General features: G+C 39.9%; 1 protein-coding gene across 1 annotated transcript in view; it reads left to right on the top strand.

The window, feature by feature from the left end:
• Nucleotides 1-9,771: 9,771 nt before the first annotated feature.
• Lekr1 (leucine, glutamate and lysine rich 1) overlaps nucleotides 9,772-17,667 on the top strand; it is a 188,704-nt gene continuing 180,808 nt past the window's right edge. Inside the window, 3 exon segments of the mRNA XM_063249239.1 lie at nucleotides 9,772-11,238; nucleotides 12,584-12,690; nucleotides 14,242-14,331. Of these exon segments, the coding sequence (XP_063105309.1) occupies nucleotides 12,655-12,690; nucleotides 14,242-14,331 (126 nt within the window). The 5' untranslated portion in view covers nucleotides 9,772-11,238; nucleotides 12,584-12,654.

A 17,667-nucleotide genomic window follows, 5' to 3' on the forward strand; every position in this document is an offset into this window, starting at 1 on the left:
AGAATGATTTGCAGAGGCTGGAGCTGTAGCTCAGTGCAGTGTGCATAGCATGCAAAACCCGCAGAACCGGGGGAGGTGGGGTGTAGGTATATGAATGACTGTATAAGACTGGGTTTTTTTTTTTTTTTAAATGTTTGACTAGCACAGCTGAATACTTGCATTTTCTAAACCTAATTAGAAATTTCTGCTGTATGTTATTGTCGATTTGGAACAAGATGTTTAAGACCATGAAAAGATGAATATAATGGCTTCTTCCTGTCATGAACTGAATTTTTTTCCAGTTCATTTGTCCTTTTAAGTAATGACTGTACCTCGTGACTCTTACTGAACTCACAATTATTCCTCTTGCCAAACCATGCCTCCAGATTTGTGTATGAATTAAATTTCATGCACGCATATGCAAGCTGTGTGTATTGCCTGTTGAATGAACATAAACAAATGAAAGGCGTATTTTAATGATCTCCGAGTTTCAACCTGACAGTGGTTTTTACAGTACCTACTGAGAGCACCGTGTTCAACAGTGATTCACAAAGGTGACTTCTACCGTGTGCCTCGAAAGTTTATTTACTAATATCATCCAGCCCCTTCACGTGCACGACCCACTTTGTTCCGCTTTCTTCCGGGCTCCCCGCTCCCCGGCCGCCCCCTCGGAGGAGTTCCGAGGCCCCCACGGCCCTGGCCGGCAGGCACTGCTCCGCCCCCGGATCCCTCGGGTAAAGCCGGCGCTCGGGGCGGCGGAGCCCCGGGACTCTGCGCCCGGGCCTGGCAGCTGCTGCGTGACTGCAGGCATTTCCCGGCCCGACGCTGCGGTTATTCTGCCTGATCTCATCGCCGCCCGTCACGACACGCGCTTCCTCTCGCCTGCACGCCCGCCCCGAGCGTTCGTGCCTGCGACGCTGACGCCCCTCCTCCCGGGCCGCTGCCCCGAACGCGCTCCAGAGACGGGGCCCAGATGTGGGCCAGTGACCCGACCTTCCAGACCCCGCGGCCCTGCCGGCCGCACCCTGCTTCCCGCACGACGGGGCCGGAGACGGGGTCGCACGGGCGCCCCTTCCGGGGGTCCCCGCGCCCGGCCGAGTCCCCGCCCGTCGGCCCGCTCCCTCCCTTCGAGAAGTTCGCGGGTCAGAGTCGCAGATGGGAACGAGCGCGTTCTGGCGAGGGCGGTGCCCGCTCGGGCCGGGGCCGCCCAGAATCGGATTCCTGGGCGGATTACGCGGCCGAGTCGGCACGCGAGGCGGGATCCGGGCGGCCGGGAGCCGCGGGTGCGCACGCAAGCGGGGAGGGCGCGGGCGGCGGCGGCGGCCCCGTTGCGTGACCTGCAGGCTGGCGGCCGCACGCACTTCGTGCTCCGGCGGCCTCGGCCCGCGGGCGGCGCAGGTGCTGCTGCAGGGCGGCGCCCGGCTTCCACTTTTACAGCCCCGGCGGGGAGGGCAGTCACGCTAGGTTTCGGGACGGGAGTGAGTTCACAGCGTCCCCTTGTTACCGGAACGGGGTAACGCCGAGTAATAAAAGCCGCTCCGACAGGATGTGTGCGGCGCAGGGGGAGCGGGGCTGCGCTGCCCGTCACCTCGGCTGGAAAACTTCCCGAGGAAGCGTCGGGGGCCCCGCCGGGGCGGCTCGGAGACGGGCGTGCGAAGAAGGGAACCGAGGGGGCGGCTTCGGGAAGTGGCTTCATCCACTGCACGAGGACTAATCAGAATAGCAGAGTCGTGATGTAGCTCATGCCGTCACGCCTCCCAAGGCCAGTGTTTTAGTTTAAAATCGCTGGCGTACTAACCAGAAAGACCTTTGTTCTATAGTGACTACAAAGCCCGACGGGCATCAGACCCCAGAGCCTAAGTTCTTTCTCTACAAAGAGCAGAGTATTTTCCTAATCAGCGCTTTATGGTATTTACATAATTTGAAATTTGTAGATTTTCAAATAAATCGAGTTTGGAAGGCAAAACAAAGACGATACCAAGATGGTTTAATACAAACTACCCCCATTTAACTGAAAGGTCGAAAACTATTTTAAATTTTTTATTAAACTGATCGAGAGAATCTGTGTTCTGTATTTTCCAGTTATTGTGAGGCCTGTGCTATCAATTTTGCTATTATACAACTAACATAATTTTTCAGGGGTGAAATACAAGCCATATATAAAGTTTTTGTTTGCTTGATTGGTTTTTTTGGTTTTTGTAGTACTAAGGATTGAACACAGGGCCTTACACTGAGCTGCACCTCCCCCAACCCACTTACTCCTTTTGATCTTTCTAGATTGCCCAGGCTGCACTTGAATTTGCAGTACTCCTGCCTCAGCCTCCCAGAATAGTTAAAATTGTATGACTGTGCCATGGCTTTTAAATATGGATATATTTTTTCAATGTATGTACTTGGATGTGGTGGTGCACCCTTGTAATTTCATCGCTGAAGGAGGATAAAGCAGGAGAATTGGAAGTTCAAGTCCTGCCTGGACAACTTGGCAAGAACCTGTCTCAAAAAACTTTTTAAAAATTTTTTTAAAAGTTCCTGGGTTCAATCCTGAATAGCGATGCACTCCGTCCAACAAACAGACGACAAAACAAAAAATTTCTCAGAGCGTACTTTAGGTGGGAAGAGAGACCAAGAGTCCTGATTAATGTTTTAAATATTGCTCTAGCTAATTGTGATTCTCACTTCACTGCATATAGGCAATGTTTACTTTTCTTAGCACACTTCCTCTCTTCTGGGACGTGACTGCCCTTCCCCTGGGGCTTCTGCGGCTGCCTCTGTTTCTCCGGAAGTGTAGTCAGAAAGGGAAGTGTCATTCTGTCTGGTTTTTGTTAGTCCCCATGGTTGGTCAACAGGCACATACCTAACTCGAAGTGAGACAATTTACAGGGTCTCAAGGGCTCCGCAGGTAACTCAAGATATGCTAAAGAAGGCCATTTCCTGGCATTCTTTTAAATGAAGCTTGGGAACAAAAGCCAGCTCTTCCTTTAAATGGATTGTCAACCACCAGCCGCTCTGCTGCCCAGGGGCAGCGGCTGCCAGTGCTAAGTGATGGAACTTAAGAACAGTGGTGAATCTGAAAGACAGAGCCTCTCTGGCTTTCTAGAGTTTTGGTGTCTGTTTGAGCTTCTTAAAGGTCTGTTTCAGGTTTCCTCAAGTTTTTGTTTTTGTTTTTTTAGCTCCTTTGTTGATTCTGTCAGGCAGTCTTATATTCTAGTGCAATATGCATTTACAGAAGTAACTAATAAAATGTATATTTAGGATGCTATTTAGAATGTATCTTTAATACTTTTAACTTGGCTACCCCACACAGAACTATATGAGACATTCTCATCATCAAAGGACTGTATCAACCTAACAGTTGAGCAATCTTTGAACAAATCGATTTATTTCACATTTTAGTATTTTCAGTTTTTAAACATTATAAGTAAGATGTGTGATGGATACTAACTACATGTGCTTATAAGAATTCTCCAAAGTTTCCCATAATCTTTTCGAGCCTCTTGGGTCAAAATGAGGCCATAGGCTCATTCTTGATTTAATCACTGGTAGGGAAAAAGGAGTAGCAGAAATTCTCATTCATGGATTTGGGCTAAATACTTGGGAGTAAATGCTTGGGAGTAGGGGAGAAGGCCAAGGAGACCTGGATTCCTGAACAAAAGGAAGATGGGGGACCTGGTGCCCACTATAATAATAATGAACATTTTAAGGAGTTTAAAATGTAGTAAAGGTACTAATGCTTTATTCTAACAGCAGTGCTTCAGAGTGCTACTGGCTCTATACCTTTGTAAAATAGGCTACTATAATGTTTAATCTTTTTTGATATATCTGACAACACTAAACGTTTTATGTCAGTAGTTCACAATATATTCTTTCTGATTCACAATTTGTTTAATGGCATTAAATCTTTCTACTAATAGAGTCATAATGACAAGAAAATTTCTTTCCTTTGTTTCTTATAAATTCAGTAGCCATCTAAAATTATAGGTACAGAAACAAACTTCATCTCCACTAAGGGAGACTAGAATCACTTCCAGTGATTGACTGGATTAGCCAGTGATTAGCCACTCAATGACTCAAACTAGTGTGAATTAGATCTCACATTCCTCATTGGAATTGCATGGAAATTTCAGAAATAAAAAAAAAATTACATTAAACACATAAATACTATTTTCTACAAAAGTTTTTAAATGCATAAGGCAATTAGCAACTTTTAGTCTTTGAATTCATTAACATTTATTAAGTGCTTGTAGACTGGATTTTGGATGCTAAGTTTAAAAAAAGGAACTTGGGTAATTTACATTACAGAGTAATCTCTGAAAGAGTTATCAGTGCCATATTTTGAGCATCAAATTTATTACAAGTGTTATGAACACCATTAGAGCTTTATTCCTTTTGTGTTTTAAAATGTATTCATATAACAAATATTATATTTTGGCAAATAGTACATTTTTAGATAAAGCTGTTAACAGTAGTGAGCAGGCTAGAAGAAAATCCACTTATAACCATCAAAAGTTTTGCTGTAGTGCATGACTTACTTTTTGTATCTTAGAGTAGACATTTATATTTAAGGGCCAAAGATGGAAATTTTGTTCAATAATATTATTCTTTTATTTATTTGTTCTAGGGATCAAACTTAGTACCTTGCACTTGCCATGCAGGTGCTTATGCCCCTGAGCTAAATCCCTGGCAAATAATTATATATATTTTACTTATTTTTTTTTTGGTATCAGAAATCGAACTCAGGACCACGCACTGCAACGCAGGCACTTACGCTGTTGAGTTAAATCACAGGCCCAAATAACTACATTCTTAAAATAAAATACAATGTGAATTTGATAGAGAAGTTATTCCTGTCCGGATGACAAAGCATTTGAACTAGAGAGAAATGCTATTTAAACACTGATCTTTATTTCATTGTTTATTCACATTTGCACTGTACGTAGGATGTATTAAAGATATACAGCACAAACCTACAAATTATATTTTATGATTGAATTTACCTCGTATTTATTTGGTGTTTACCTATGCAAAACAGCTTCATAGAGGAGTCCAAAAAGTTAATAGCAGTTAAGAAAAAGTGTTTAGAAACTCCAGTGCACAGCTTGGTGATAAGAAAATGTGTCAAAGTAAACCAAAGCAAGTAATCCCTTGTAGTTGACCTTTTTTGAAAATTGGAAGTTATTTGGGAAACATCCTGATGAAAGTCTAAGGCAAAGTTAACTTACAGAATTAAATGCTTTGTATATCCATACATATGTTTCTAATCCCCAGTAGGCTGATGCTCCTTGGGTACCAATTGGCTGGCAGTTGGCAAACCCAAGATGGAAGGCCCAGGTGCTTACATTTATGCTTACACTGAGTCCAAGTGCACGTCTGTGCTCGCATGTTGGGCCATGTCCTGAACTGCTTCCATCATTTGGATGAAAGTAAACAGTAGGTAGTATCTGACGTAGTTATGTTTGGAAGAGTTCTCAATTAAATGAGACATTGTGTATGAAGTGCCTGGCAAATAAAGAGCCTAATGTTAGCTTTTAAAAAATTCTGCTCTTGCATTGTTTGAAACCCAAAAATAGCGTTGCAAGCTGCATTTCCAACCTAGGACTATTTGCAAACATTTTATTCAAGTATCACAGGAGACAGAGTTGGGATAAGAAGGAAGTTGGAGTTAATTTTGCCATATTCCCTTTTTACAGCCCTGAGCTCCCTTTAAAATTAGCAGTCTCCGGTAGATTTCTGATAATTTTATCAGACTTGCAAACTAAATATACAGTCTACGTGTCTTTCTTAGGTCGAATGGAAAAGGAGAGCAGTTTACCAAGATGAATGGCATAAATGACAACATCCTGCTAAATAAATATCTCAGGTGAATTCCTATTGATAACAAAAGCACAGTGACTATATTCTCATAAACCAACACAAAGATCTACAGGCCATGGAGAAAGCTTTAGTCCTTTTTAGACATGCTGAAAACTAGAGAACATTTTTTTTTTCTTTCGGGGTCATAGACTCACAAGTTAAAAAACAATAAAGGGTCACGAAAGCATTTAAGAAGATTTAGGGGCTGGGGGTTTAGCTCAGCGGCATTAGCGCCTGCCTTGAAAGCAGGCAGTAGTGAGTTCGATCCCTGGTACCGGTAAAAAGGAAAAAGACAAAAAAAAAAAAAAAAAAAAGAAGATTTAACTTGGTTATTAATGCATTGTTAAGAGTAAGTAAGATACAAAATCTTCAATAAATGCTGTGAAAGGATAAGAAACTCTTCAGGGGGGAAAGTAACTCAGGAAGGGAAAGAAAAAATATATAAATTTGTATATATACACATAAGATAGCTAAAATGATTGTACTACTAATTCTGTTAGTTCTTGGAACAAAACAGCTAACATTCATGGGATCAGGTCAATTTTGAGTGTTTATATCTGGTAATCTGAGTAACTCTTTTGAAGATAACTGTGCAAAATGACCTTAATTATGTTCCTAGCACCTTGTTTTAAAAGCCTATATTATTATTGTTTTGGGCTCTTTGTTACTGTTATTTGTCTCTTTTGTATCTTGTTTTTTGTTTTGCTTTGTTTTGTTTTCCCCTCTAATACAGAAAGGACAGATGTACATGTATAGGCTTATACATGCCTAGAACTCTCCTAAAGAGTTTACAAGAATTGATTTTATTATGTGTGATTGTATCAACAGCTACTTAGAAGAGAACAAGACATTATGGTAGCCATTGCTGATTTTCTATCATCTGGCTTTGAAGTTCAGTAATGTTTTTATTCTTTGTTTTGATTGGTTTTAGTCTGTTTTCTATTATTTAATTTCAATATGTGTGAAGGTATAGACAGCTATTTTGAAGAGAACAAGACACATTATGGTAGCCATTGTTGATTTTCCTGTTGTCTGTTTTGAAGGCCCTGTAATGCTTTCATTCTTTGGATGGGTTTTAAACTATTTTGTTTTGTTTAAATTCATTGCAGGTGAAGATATGGATGATATTTCAAAGAAAACAAAAGACACGGTAGCCACTGCTGATTTCCCGTTCTCTTATTTTGAAATCCTATGTTGCTTGCATTGTTTTGTTTTGATCTGCTTTGTTGTGTTCTGTTTTGTTTTATTCTCTTTAAAAAAATTTAAAAAGACATTAAGGGGCTGGGGATTTAGCTCAGCGGCATAAGCACCTGCCTTGCAAGCAGGCGGTCGTGAGTTCGATCCCCGGTCCCGATAAAAATGAAAAAGACAAAAAAAAAAAAAAAAAGACATTAAAAGTGAAATTTCAATGATTTAAAAAGTAAGAATGTCAGGTGGGATTATAGGGTTTCAACTCAGTGATAGAGCATGTGCCTAGTGTATGTGTAGCCCTGGAGTTGATCCTCAGCACCAGAAAAAAAAAAGTTAAGAACAAGATAACCCAAAATTTTATTCAATATGTGCCCAATGCTGGGAATATTTTAAGTGGGGGAAAAAAGGTGAGAAACTTGGAAAGAGATAAAGGAAAAGATTGAGATCAACAGAGAACCAAGAAGGGGAAAAACACAGGACAGGTTTGGTTTTTTTTTAAAATTTATTTTATAATACTCCTGCAATATTTCATCTTTTTCAAAAATCATATTTTTTCTTGCAAGCAGGTGGTCGTGAGTTCAATCCCCGGTACCAATAAAAATAAAAAGATTTTTAAAAAAAGAGTATTTATTATAACTATATGCTATTTTCCCTTGAAAATTTTACTGGGTCTTGTTATAGTTTGTGTCTGTACTCCCAAATCCTCATATGGTCATGGGGATGGGGGTGGGCTTTTTGGAAGTAGCTGGAGCTAGAGTTTGTGACTGAATCCTAGTGCAATGCAGGGATTAAGAGTGTGAGTGCTGGGGCTGGGGATTTAGCTCAGTGACATAAGCACCTGCCTTGCAAGCAGTCGGTCGTGAGTTCGATCCCTGGTACCGATAAAAATGAAAAAGACAAAAAAAAAAAAACAAAAAAAAAAACAAAAAAAAAACCAAAGAGTGTGAGTGCTACACTCGGCCGAGGGTAGCCTACATACAATATAAGGGAAGGAAAGAGGCTTGCTCCCTCCCTCCCTCTTACTGAGTTTGCTGTCTTCTGCTGCCACAAACTGTTGCCTCTCTGCCATGTGCCACCCTACCTTGTACTCAACTGATTATAGACTCAAACCTCTACTGTTGGGGCACAACTGTAACATAGGAACACATTTATAAGACAGCAGACTTATATATAGTTCACGGTCAATTAGAAGTCCCTGACTAAGTGTCTGTTCTGCTATTTCTGCTAAATTCAATTGACCTTGACAGTGTCTACAGCCCAGCTGAATACCTCTGATGAGCAATGAGTCAGAGTAACTGTCTATACCTTAAGGCACCCTGGGCTAATTCAAGGGCCTGTGACTATGCTCACTCTCTAAGGTCCCTTTTGTGTTCCCAGAGTGTTTCTATATTAAAATAAACAATCCCTTTGTTTCAAGACTAGCCTGCCTGTCAGTATATGACTCAAGGTATATAATCAATTATGTAACATTTAGTCACTTGCTTTGTATCTCCCACTTCTAAATTTTATATAAACTAAACTCTTCCTAAATTCAGCATTGTTGCCCTTGAGGAATTATCTCACAACACTCCATTGGCGTTAAGATCCAACAGTCCTGCCTTCTTATCTCCTTGGTGCAAAGAGTCTTCCTTTGGTTTGGTTTGGCTTGGCTTGGGAATTTTCCTGCAACACTACAAACTGTGAGCTAAATAAACCTTTCCTCCTTTAACTTTGGGTGTTGGGTATTTTGTCCCAGCAATGAGAAAAGTAACTCAGATGAGTTTGTCACTGTCCAACTAAGTTTTTTACAATGCTGAAAATGTTCTGTATCTGTGCTGTCTTACATGGTAGCCACATGTGACTACTGAGTACATGAAATATGCTACTATAATATAGCAAGGGAATTTTAAGGTTTTTTCAAAAATAAATAACCACATATGGCTGTCTTATTGGACAGTGCAAATGTAAGGGACATTTACAGTGGAAAAGAAATTGGTCTTAAGGCAATGTGTAGATGAATAAGCACTGATAAAATTAAATGAGTGAATTATAGCCTTTCAGCTGATATTCTTCCTTTCCTAAAGTGTTTCCTCTCCTTATCATATACAAAAAGTACTCAACAGGTAGTATTATTGTTATTAGTTACTACAGTCATGTACTGTATAACAAGGTTTTGATCAGTGATGCACCACTGTTGATCTAGGCATGCCCGTGCACAGCTGCAATCCCAGTGTCTCTAGTGGCTGAGGCAGAAAGACTGAAGGTTTGAAGCCAGCCCGAGCAATTTACCAAGACCGTCTCTACTTAAAATCAAGAGGAGTGGGGATATAGTTCAGTGGACCTTGGGTTCAGTATCTAGTGCCATCATAAATACATACATAAGTAAAAAAAATAAAGGAATTGAAATATTTTCATCACTATTGATGCCTGCCTTCTGCCTCAATCTCCTGACTAGCTGCGATTTCTTTCTTTCTCTCTCTCTCTCTCTCTCTCTCTTTTTATTTTTCATTTAGAGGGACCAAGAATACAATTCAGAGGCATAGCATGTGCCTGGCAAGTGTGAGATCCTGAGTTCGATTCCTGGTACAAAGAAAAAAATCATTTAGAGTATACTTGTTGTACTTATAAAAAATTTATTACGAAACAAAACGCTGTTGCTTAAGGAGCAGCCTCATACATCTTGAGTTTGCCATCTCTTGATTGCATAATTATTTCTTGCATTTGAAGTAAGCATGTTGTGTTCATTATGTCTCTAGGAGCGATAGTGAATTATATACATACACATATAAATGTACATATGCATATACATTGTGTAGTCTATGTGTAAAATAGGCATCTAGACTAGGTTTGCATAAGCATACTATATGATGTCTGAAAAACAAAATCTCTGGGTTAAGTGAAGCATGACTGTACTATCAAAACCAATCTCAGAACACAGTGATCTTGCTTTAGGGATGTGTCCAATGTATTTAGATGCATTATTATTTGTGCGTTATGTCTAAACCTCCATTATTACAAAATAAGCAAAGTCTTAACATTCACTGACCTTTAAAGAAACAGGATGAGGATGATGAAAATTCTCATACAAGCATGCTGTGCTTGGCTACTTCGTTGACAGTCTGTCTTTTTCTTGTTTGCAATCTTTTAATTACTGCCTATTTTTTCTAGGTGATGAATCCTCTTTGAGGGAGTAGAAACAAAATCAATGGCTGATGTTGCAGTTAAAACTCAGCTAGGTTGGGCTGGGAATTTAGCTCAGCGGCATAAGCGCCTGCCTTGCAAGTGCGTGGTCGTGAGTTAGATCCCAGGTACCGGTGTAAAAAACAAAACCAGGGTAAGTGTACATGGTATATCTATCTGCTTGATTTTTAGTAACCTGAGCAACAAGGCTTTTGCGAAGTATTCAGTACTTCATGCTGTCATTTTCATTAATAAGTAGCTATCAGCAGTTTGAGTATTGTACTAGTACTGCTCGGCATCATTTGATTACTTTCCAGGGGCTATCCATTTTCTTCAGTAATAATTAGCTCTTTTACTGGGAAACCGTGAATGTTTTCTTTGGTTCTTGGAAGAGCTACATTTTGGATCTCATATAATTTTCAAAAGTGAAAGATGTGGAGTGTGAATGAATCACCATTTAGTCACAGAGCAATCACCCTACTGTGTTGCACAGTAGGTCATCGATAATCGAATAAGTTATGAAGAAAAAGTCACTTGTAAAGGCAGTCAGCTTTCCATAAAAGTGTGCACTAGGGTATCTCAAAAATACTTTTTAAACTAAGTCCTTCGTGTTGACTACTTTTGGACCAGGATAAAAATTTTACCCACACCTTTCATAGTGATTTGAAACCAGTGCTTCCACTGACCTCTATGTCCAATGATCTGTCCAAGAATCTTTTCTCTCTTCTCAATAACGATCAACTGCCTGCTGCTCTCAGCCACAGGTAGCCTGGGGCAAAGGGCAAGAGGTAGGACTACAAGCCACCCCTGCATCATTTCTCTTCTACGTTAGCAGTCGCCAAGACTCCTGGCATTCCCCCGCTGTCAGCGCCAACGTAAAATAAGCACTCTGGTCACAAGCCAGCGGCGTAAGACTCAGTGTGCTGCGAAAGAACTCCGCTTCCGCGTCGGCAAGCGGCGTGGGCTGTGACGTTGCCACGCCCTGACGTCAGGCCGACGTGCAGCGCGGTCACCCGGGAGACCGGGAAAGCCGTTGGTGCCGGCGGAGTCCTGGTCTAGGTGAGAGACAATGGTTTTCCTCAGTCCCTAGACGACCTGGTCCGCCCGGACGCAGTTCCGGAGCGGAGGCGTGCTGGTTCCCGCGAGCCCGCTGGGCTCAGCGCTGCCCGGGAATGTGAGGCTCTGCTTTCTCACCCCCGCTCCCTCCTCCTAACCTTCCGGCAGTGTCTGGTCCCGAGGGAGCCGGGTTAGCAAGGAACAGATTTCAAAGCCCTTCTTCCGCTGTGTCTGGCCCTGCAGTTGGTTTCCATTTGGAAATTCCTGCTGCTTCAGGAAAGTCTTAGACCGTGAACTCCCGTTTCCCCTGTCCCTGACCTGCTCACTGTGGGTGATTCACGCCACGGGAATGGTTCTTTACGAAAGGGCCTGAAAGCTCAACGTGAATGAATGATCCGACGTGACACTGGTGCGAGGAAGGGAATCGGAAGTGAACACTGAGGATGTTTCTGCATTCAAAAAACAAACCTTTTCGTGGTCGTGTTAGAGACCAGGTTCACACACGCTGATGTAACTAGCTACGTATCACTTCACCTCTTGCCAAAGGGCAGTCTCCGTGTGTGTTGTAAAAGATCCTAAGAGAAAACTTGCTTGGTAAAACCCTCAGTGTAAAAATAAATTAAAAGTTACAGTTTTACCAGTTGCTAAACTGGAAAGAACTTGAGAAACCAAGTATTTGTGAAAGCTTTTCATAGATATGCAAATCTTCCCATAAGGACTCAGAAATGCCATTTCTTCAAAATGTAAAGTTGATGACGAAGCAGTGAACATTAAGGAAAGTAGAGCCTCATCTCCTTGTCACTTGGGAAATTTAGCCTAGGTGCCTTAGTCGTAATCAATTGCATAGCCAACTTTGTGCATTCCTTAATAGAAATTAAATTAGCTAGCACAGATGATTACCCTAAGGATCAGTTGAATTTAAGATTCACTATAAAAGAATACATTACATATCAAACTGTGTTGTTGTCTTAACACCAGGGGAAGTTACCCATTTTCTTGAAACATGTATCTAATGGTTACATACACGAGTCTTCTTGGTTGTGTAAAATGGGATTTGTTTGTAATCTAGTGAGCAGATTGGTGTGTTATGCCTTAAAATCTAGTTCAGTACTGTAAATTTTTTTCTACATGCAGAGAGTTTTCTAATAACAGTATTTTAATTTCTGGTTTTTGCTCCATAACCTGCCAATTCCTCTTGTTGATATTAGTAAAGTCATAAATTGGAATGGTCTCTCAGACAATAAAAATACTAAATAAAAATTGTTCCAATGATGCTTTGTTTGGATAATCACTCTGATCCATGTTTTCTTTCTTTTTTTTTTTTTTTTTTTTTTTTTGTCTGTACCAGGGATCGAACTCACGACTGCCTGCTTACAAGGCCGGCACTTATGCCGCTGAGCTAAATCCCCAGCCCCCTCCATGTTTTCAAAGACTTTTATAGGTGCTATTTTTAAGGTGAGATTTAGTTGGAAATATCAGAAAAAAAAATTGGACTCCTAGTAGAATTAAAACTGTTACTTTTTATTTTACCAAAAATGAGTCCACTATAAAATGGCAGCAATAAGAAAAAGAGGCTTCCAGTCTCTTGCCACGTGACTTGACAATCTGCCACACATGAGCTTACATGATTAACCCTATGAGCCCATGTGGGCATAGTTCATTTTACCCCAATGGTTGGCTTTCGTTAGCTTTACCAGATACTCATATTGTTTTACGTGGTATGACAGTTCATTAATTATTTTTGTTTTTGTGTTTTTGAGACACGGTCTCACTGTAAAGCAAGCTGAGCCTGAGCTACGTAGTTGGCTTTGAACTTGGAGTGATCCTCTTGCCTCAGCTTCTCAGTGTGAGTGCCTGAGCCACCATGCCCAGTCGGTTGTTTTAAATAGAGACTCAATGAAGTCACTAACAGTGGATGAAGAATCCTGTTTTCCACCAGTGGTTGCACACTTTACAAATATAATGTCACTGTGTTTGTTTTGTTTTGTTTTGTCAACTCCAGTTTTCCTGCCACCTTTATTGTGGCTAGAGTTGGTTTCTCTCATACAGCACTGTGCATCTCCAGTCTTTCCTGCTCTGATCAAATGCGCACAATCTCAGGAAGCTTTCAGTAACTCCCTACCACCACCTGAAAGAGAAGACATTTTTCTTTCTGAACTCTTTGACTGCTCTTGTCTGTAACCCTCCTCTCTCAGGCCTTCTTCCCTGCTCTGGAACTATGTGCTTATGTCATCTGACTCTGATGCACACCCTCCTCTCTGATCTACATAAACATCCTTCTCATGAAACCACTTTGGGAAGAGTAAAAACAAAAGCAAAAACTGTAAAGTGCTCCTTCATTTATTTTCTGGTTTTGTGAGAGTAGTGATAGAGTTTCATATGCAGTTATTTTTATTAGAAAATGAAAATCTGTTAAAAGTGAAATATCTGTATAAAATTATATAAATATCCTTCTTAGGTAAAATTGGCATTTGACTTCTGGTATTTTGACAACTTTTGTTCATTGTTTTCATACATATTTAACTTGGTGACTAAATGTTTTTGTACTTCACTGAACTGGCTTTGATGCCATAATTGCTTTTCTTATCTGTTGAAAGAGAATAGTATATTTAGATTTTTCCTAGCAGCTTTTTAGAAGAAAAATATAAAAATACTAGATTAAATCAGTCTATTTAAAATTTTAAGTTTCTCTGTATACAAAACAAATAACCAGTAGTAAACCTTAACAGAAATAACTATTGAACTACGAAGTTGTACCAAAATAGGAAATAATATTAATTCATTAATCTCCATCTATGATTTCTTGTTCTGTTGGCCAACATAATAGAGAAAACCCCAGTTGCACCTTTTAACCTTGAGCTGATGAAACAAACATCTGTTGAAACAATTACCACCATTCAGTTACTCCTAGGAATTTATAAATCATCTGAATTTGAATTTTCTTCATGTTTTTTCATGTTTTCTTCATGTTTTTTCAATGCTAACAATTGCCTTCAATGTTTGTAGATTATTTTGCTTCAGAGCTCTGTCAATATATTTTGGGAAATTATGGATCGTCACTATCCCATGCATGCTTTACCTGAAGAAATCCAAGAGGTATGATATTACATTGTATTGTTACAGTGTAGTATTAAGAATATTTTAGCAATTATATAATTCTGAAACATAGGGCAGTGAATTTAGAGGTTTTACATTTGTTTCGGACATAGACTATGCAATGAATTGGTGGAGTGGGAGAGTTAATATTACAATGGACACAATTGTGGAGTTTAATGCAAAGAATATTTATTCCTGTGAAAGAAGACAGTTATGGGGCTGGGGATTTAGCTCAGTGGCATAAGTACCTGCCTTGCAAGCAGGTGGTCGTGAGTTCGATCCCTGGTACCGATAAAAATGAAAAAGACAAAAAAAAAAAAAAAAAAGAAAGAAGACAGTTATGATTACCACCAAGTGTTTGACTTAGTAGTTATGGAGGCCTTGTGAAAAGAACCTAGAAACTTACATGATGCAAAATTTCTGACTATATATTATATACTGGCATAAGTACTTTCACTTTTGCCAGTTCTTACCAGGCACTTTTTAAACTCTTTATATAAATCAGCCATTTAATCTGGCTAAAAGTCTTCCAATGTCAATGCTCCTCTCCTCCTTGTTAATTTACATCTGTCCTTAGGCAAAGCGTTTTTTCCCCCATTTAGTTTGGTCATCCACACATAGTTATTAAAATAAATTTAAAATAGCTCTTTAAAAATGATTGACTTAAATTGTGAGACACAACCCCAAACCTTAGATATTACTCATCCAGTCTTCCCAGTAATTCTACCATTAATCCTTAATTAGCCACTAATTTGTTGAATTGCAATTAGAAATTATAGTCACCTTTCAGATAGACTGTAACGCATATTGCTTTGGGCTGCCTCTTAGCATTAATTATGCCATTTATTTAACTTGATCTTTATTCTTAGTGCTTGTCCTTCATATTTATGTGAACTGCAACTTAACAGGAACTGTAAGGGAAATCTGGAAAAAATCTTTTAAATCCTTGCATCTCATTTGTTTACCTTTGAAGTGTAAACTAGTAAGGACAGATAGTTCTTGGCTGTGCTTATTCATACGCACCTGAGAAATGGTGCTGATGTGTGTTTAAACACATGGGATGTCCTCACCTGAACTGAGTTCCTTCCATGTACTGGCCTCATTGTGATAGAAATTAAAAGAAACAAAACAAAATAAAAACATTGGTAAGAAGCAATACCTGCACTTTAGTTCCTAGTCATCTGTCAGGAAGAAGATATAAAATGACATTGTAAAAACAAAATACCTCTACAAGATAGTATGATTTAAGTTCCTTGTACGTGTCTCTTGTGAGAATGGGGAAGGTGGAGAAAGGATTCCTAGATGGGATGGTCAAAGGGGTTTATGTAGGAGGTAAGACAGAGGTGATCACTGAAGGCTGAGCTTTTGTACAGCTGGAGGATAAGGCAAGCCTAGCCCAATGGAACAGCAGCTTCCTAGTGAGAAAAAGCTGGTCAGTGTTTAACAGCTTTGCTGTTTTGAATACATACAGTAGGTATTTATTTTAATAAAATTTTCATGGGAATTACAGAATTTTATTCTCATGTTTGAAGTAATTTAACTGTAAATAGTTTAAAAAATATTAACACAGGCATTTCATAAATCTGCAATTATGTTCTGAAGTAGGAAAGGCAGGCAGTTGTCCAAGCAGATGTGAAGATGACCCAAGAAGTTTAACTGGTTAAATTCCTAGATAAGTGTGCTGCTTGTAGACATTTTACTATACAATGTTTAGACTGGAGAGGACAGTTTTGTACTTTTTAAGACCTAAGTTACATATTTTTTTGTGGAAAAATTATGTGCCACACATTGAGTATAAAGTAACCATGATGTGTATGTGCATCCATTTTTAATAAGCTTTTATTTTTCATAACTTCTTACTTGTATTTGGTTTATCTACATTGTCCATAGTTTAACTTATTTAGTTGTTTACTGAAGAAGCTGCATATTTATACTGCATATATTACTCTATACATAATTGTATTATATGTATGGATATACAGGTTGAGCATACCTAATCTAAAATTCAGAATACTCCAAAATCTGAAACTTTTAGCACCAACATGATCCTGTAAGGGAAAATTTCACAATTCCAAAATTTTGTTTCATATGCATCTTTATTAAAAATATATAAAATTATCTTCAGTCTAAGTGTATAAGGCATACATGAAATATAAATGAATGTTGTGTTTAGACTTAGGTACTATCCTCAAGTGTCTCATTATATATCTGCAAGTATTCAGAAGTCTGAAAGAGATCTAAAATGCTTTCAATCTTAAGCTTTCACAAAAGGGACAATCAGTGTGTATAATTTGTAGTGGTAACAAGAATAGTTCAGAGTAGAGCCAATTCACTTTTAAGGTGAAGGAAAAGTTTTTTAAATAATGGCTTGGAAAATGTTCTCCATTTCTTTATAGAGAAAAAAAGGACTTGAGGTAGGTGGATCAGTGTAGAGAGACAGAGGTCTTGCAAAGGCCCCTCCCTAAGCTTTCTTGTTCTTCTGTTAACTTTTTGTGCTGCATTATATGCTGGCTCCCCTTTCTAAAGAAGCTCCTGCTGTGTTTCCTTTTTTCCCCCTATAGATAAGGAAAGTCATTGTAGAAATCAGAGAGAAGAAGGTGAGGAGGCCCTTTCTTATTTCTTTTTTCTGTGCTTTTGTTGTGTGATAAGGAAATGGATGATACATTAGAATGTGAAAACAGCTATACTATATTGTACTGTTAAAAACAGAATAAGTAGGAGTAGAGAAAAGAAGGTTGGGAGAAAATATAAAGGTGGTGAGGAAGGTGGCCACCAAAGAACAAGTATGGATGGTAACAAAATAATTGAAACAGAAAAGTGGCTTCTGAAGCAGGGAGGTCAAGCTCTCCACATGGATGTCACACCTCTGCCTGGCTTCTCTTCACTCTCCATAAGTGCCCTGAGGATGGACTGAGACAGTTTACTTCAGTGAACTCCTGCCAGGAGGTCCTTCTGACAGGAGGTGCAGCTCAGGTGTCAGTCATGGTGCCCCATCAGGTACTCCTGCCCCCTCTCTGAGGCAGGGCTGGAAAACTGCCCCTAACCTGGCAGAGATCTGGGGAAAGATCCAGGCCCATCATTAACGTAACATCCCCAAAATTGAGGAAACTGTGGCTAACACAGCTGGCCTTCCTAGAGGTTGTTTTTAGCTCCTCCATTTTGCAGAGATGCTGTCACTGTCAGTCAAGTAGATGTTTCTCTTGAAATTCCTTGAACTGCCATGACAACTGCAGTTCCCTGTGGGAAGTGTCTACCCAGACCACAGTGGGCTTGAAGTTAAGCCAAGTAGCTGGCTCCATCCAGAAGGCTTGAACCTATGGTGTCTTAGGCCAATCT

This window comes from Cavia porcellus, unplaced genomic scaffold (assembly GCF_034190915.1).
Source record: "Cavia porcellus strain 051 isolate PalLab524CR breed Dunkin Hartley unplaced genomic scaffold, mCavPor4.1 scaffold_5, whole genome shotgun sequence".
NCBI lineage: Eukaryota > Metazoa > Chordata > Mammalia > Rodentia > Caviidae > Cavia > Cavia porcellus.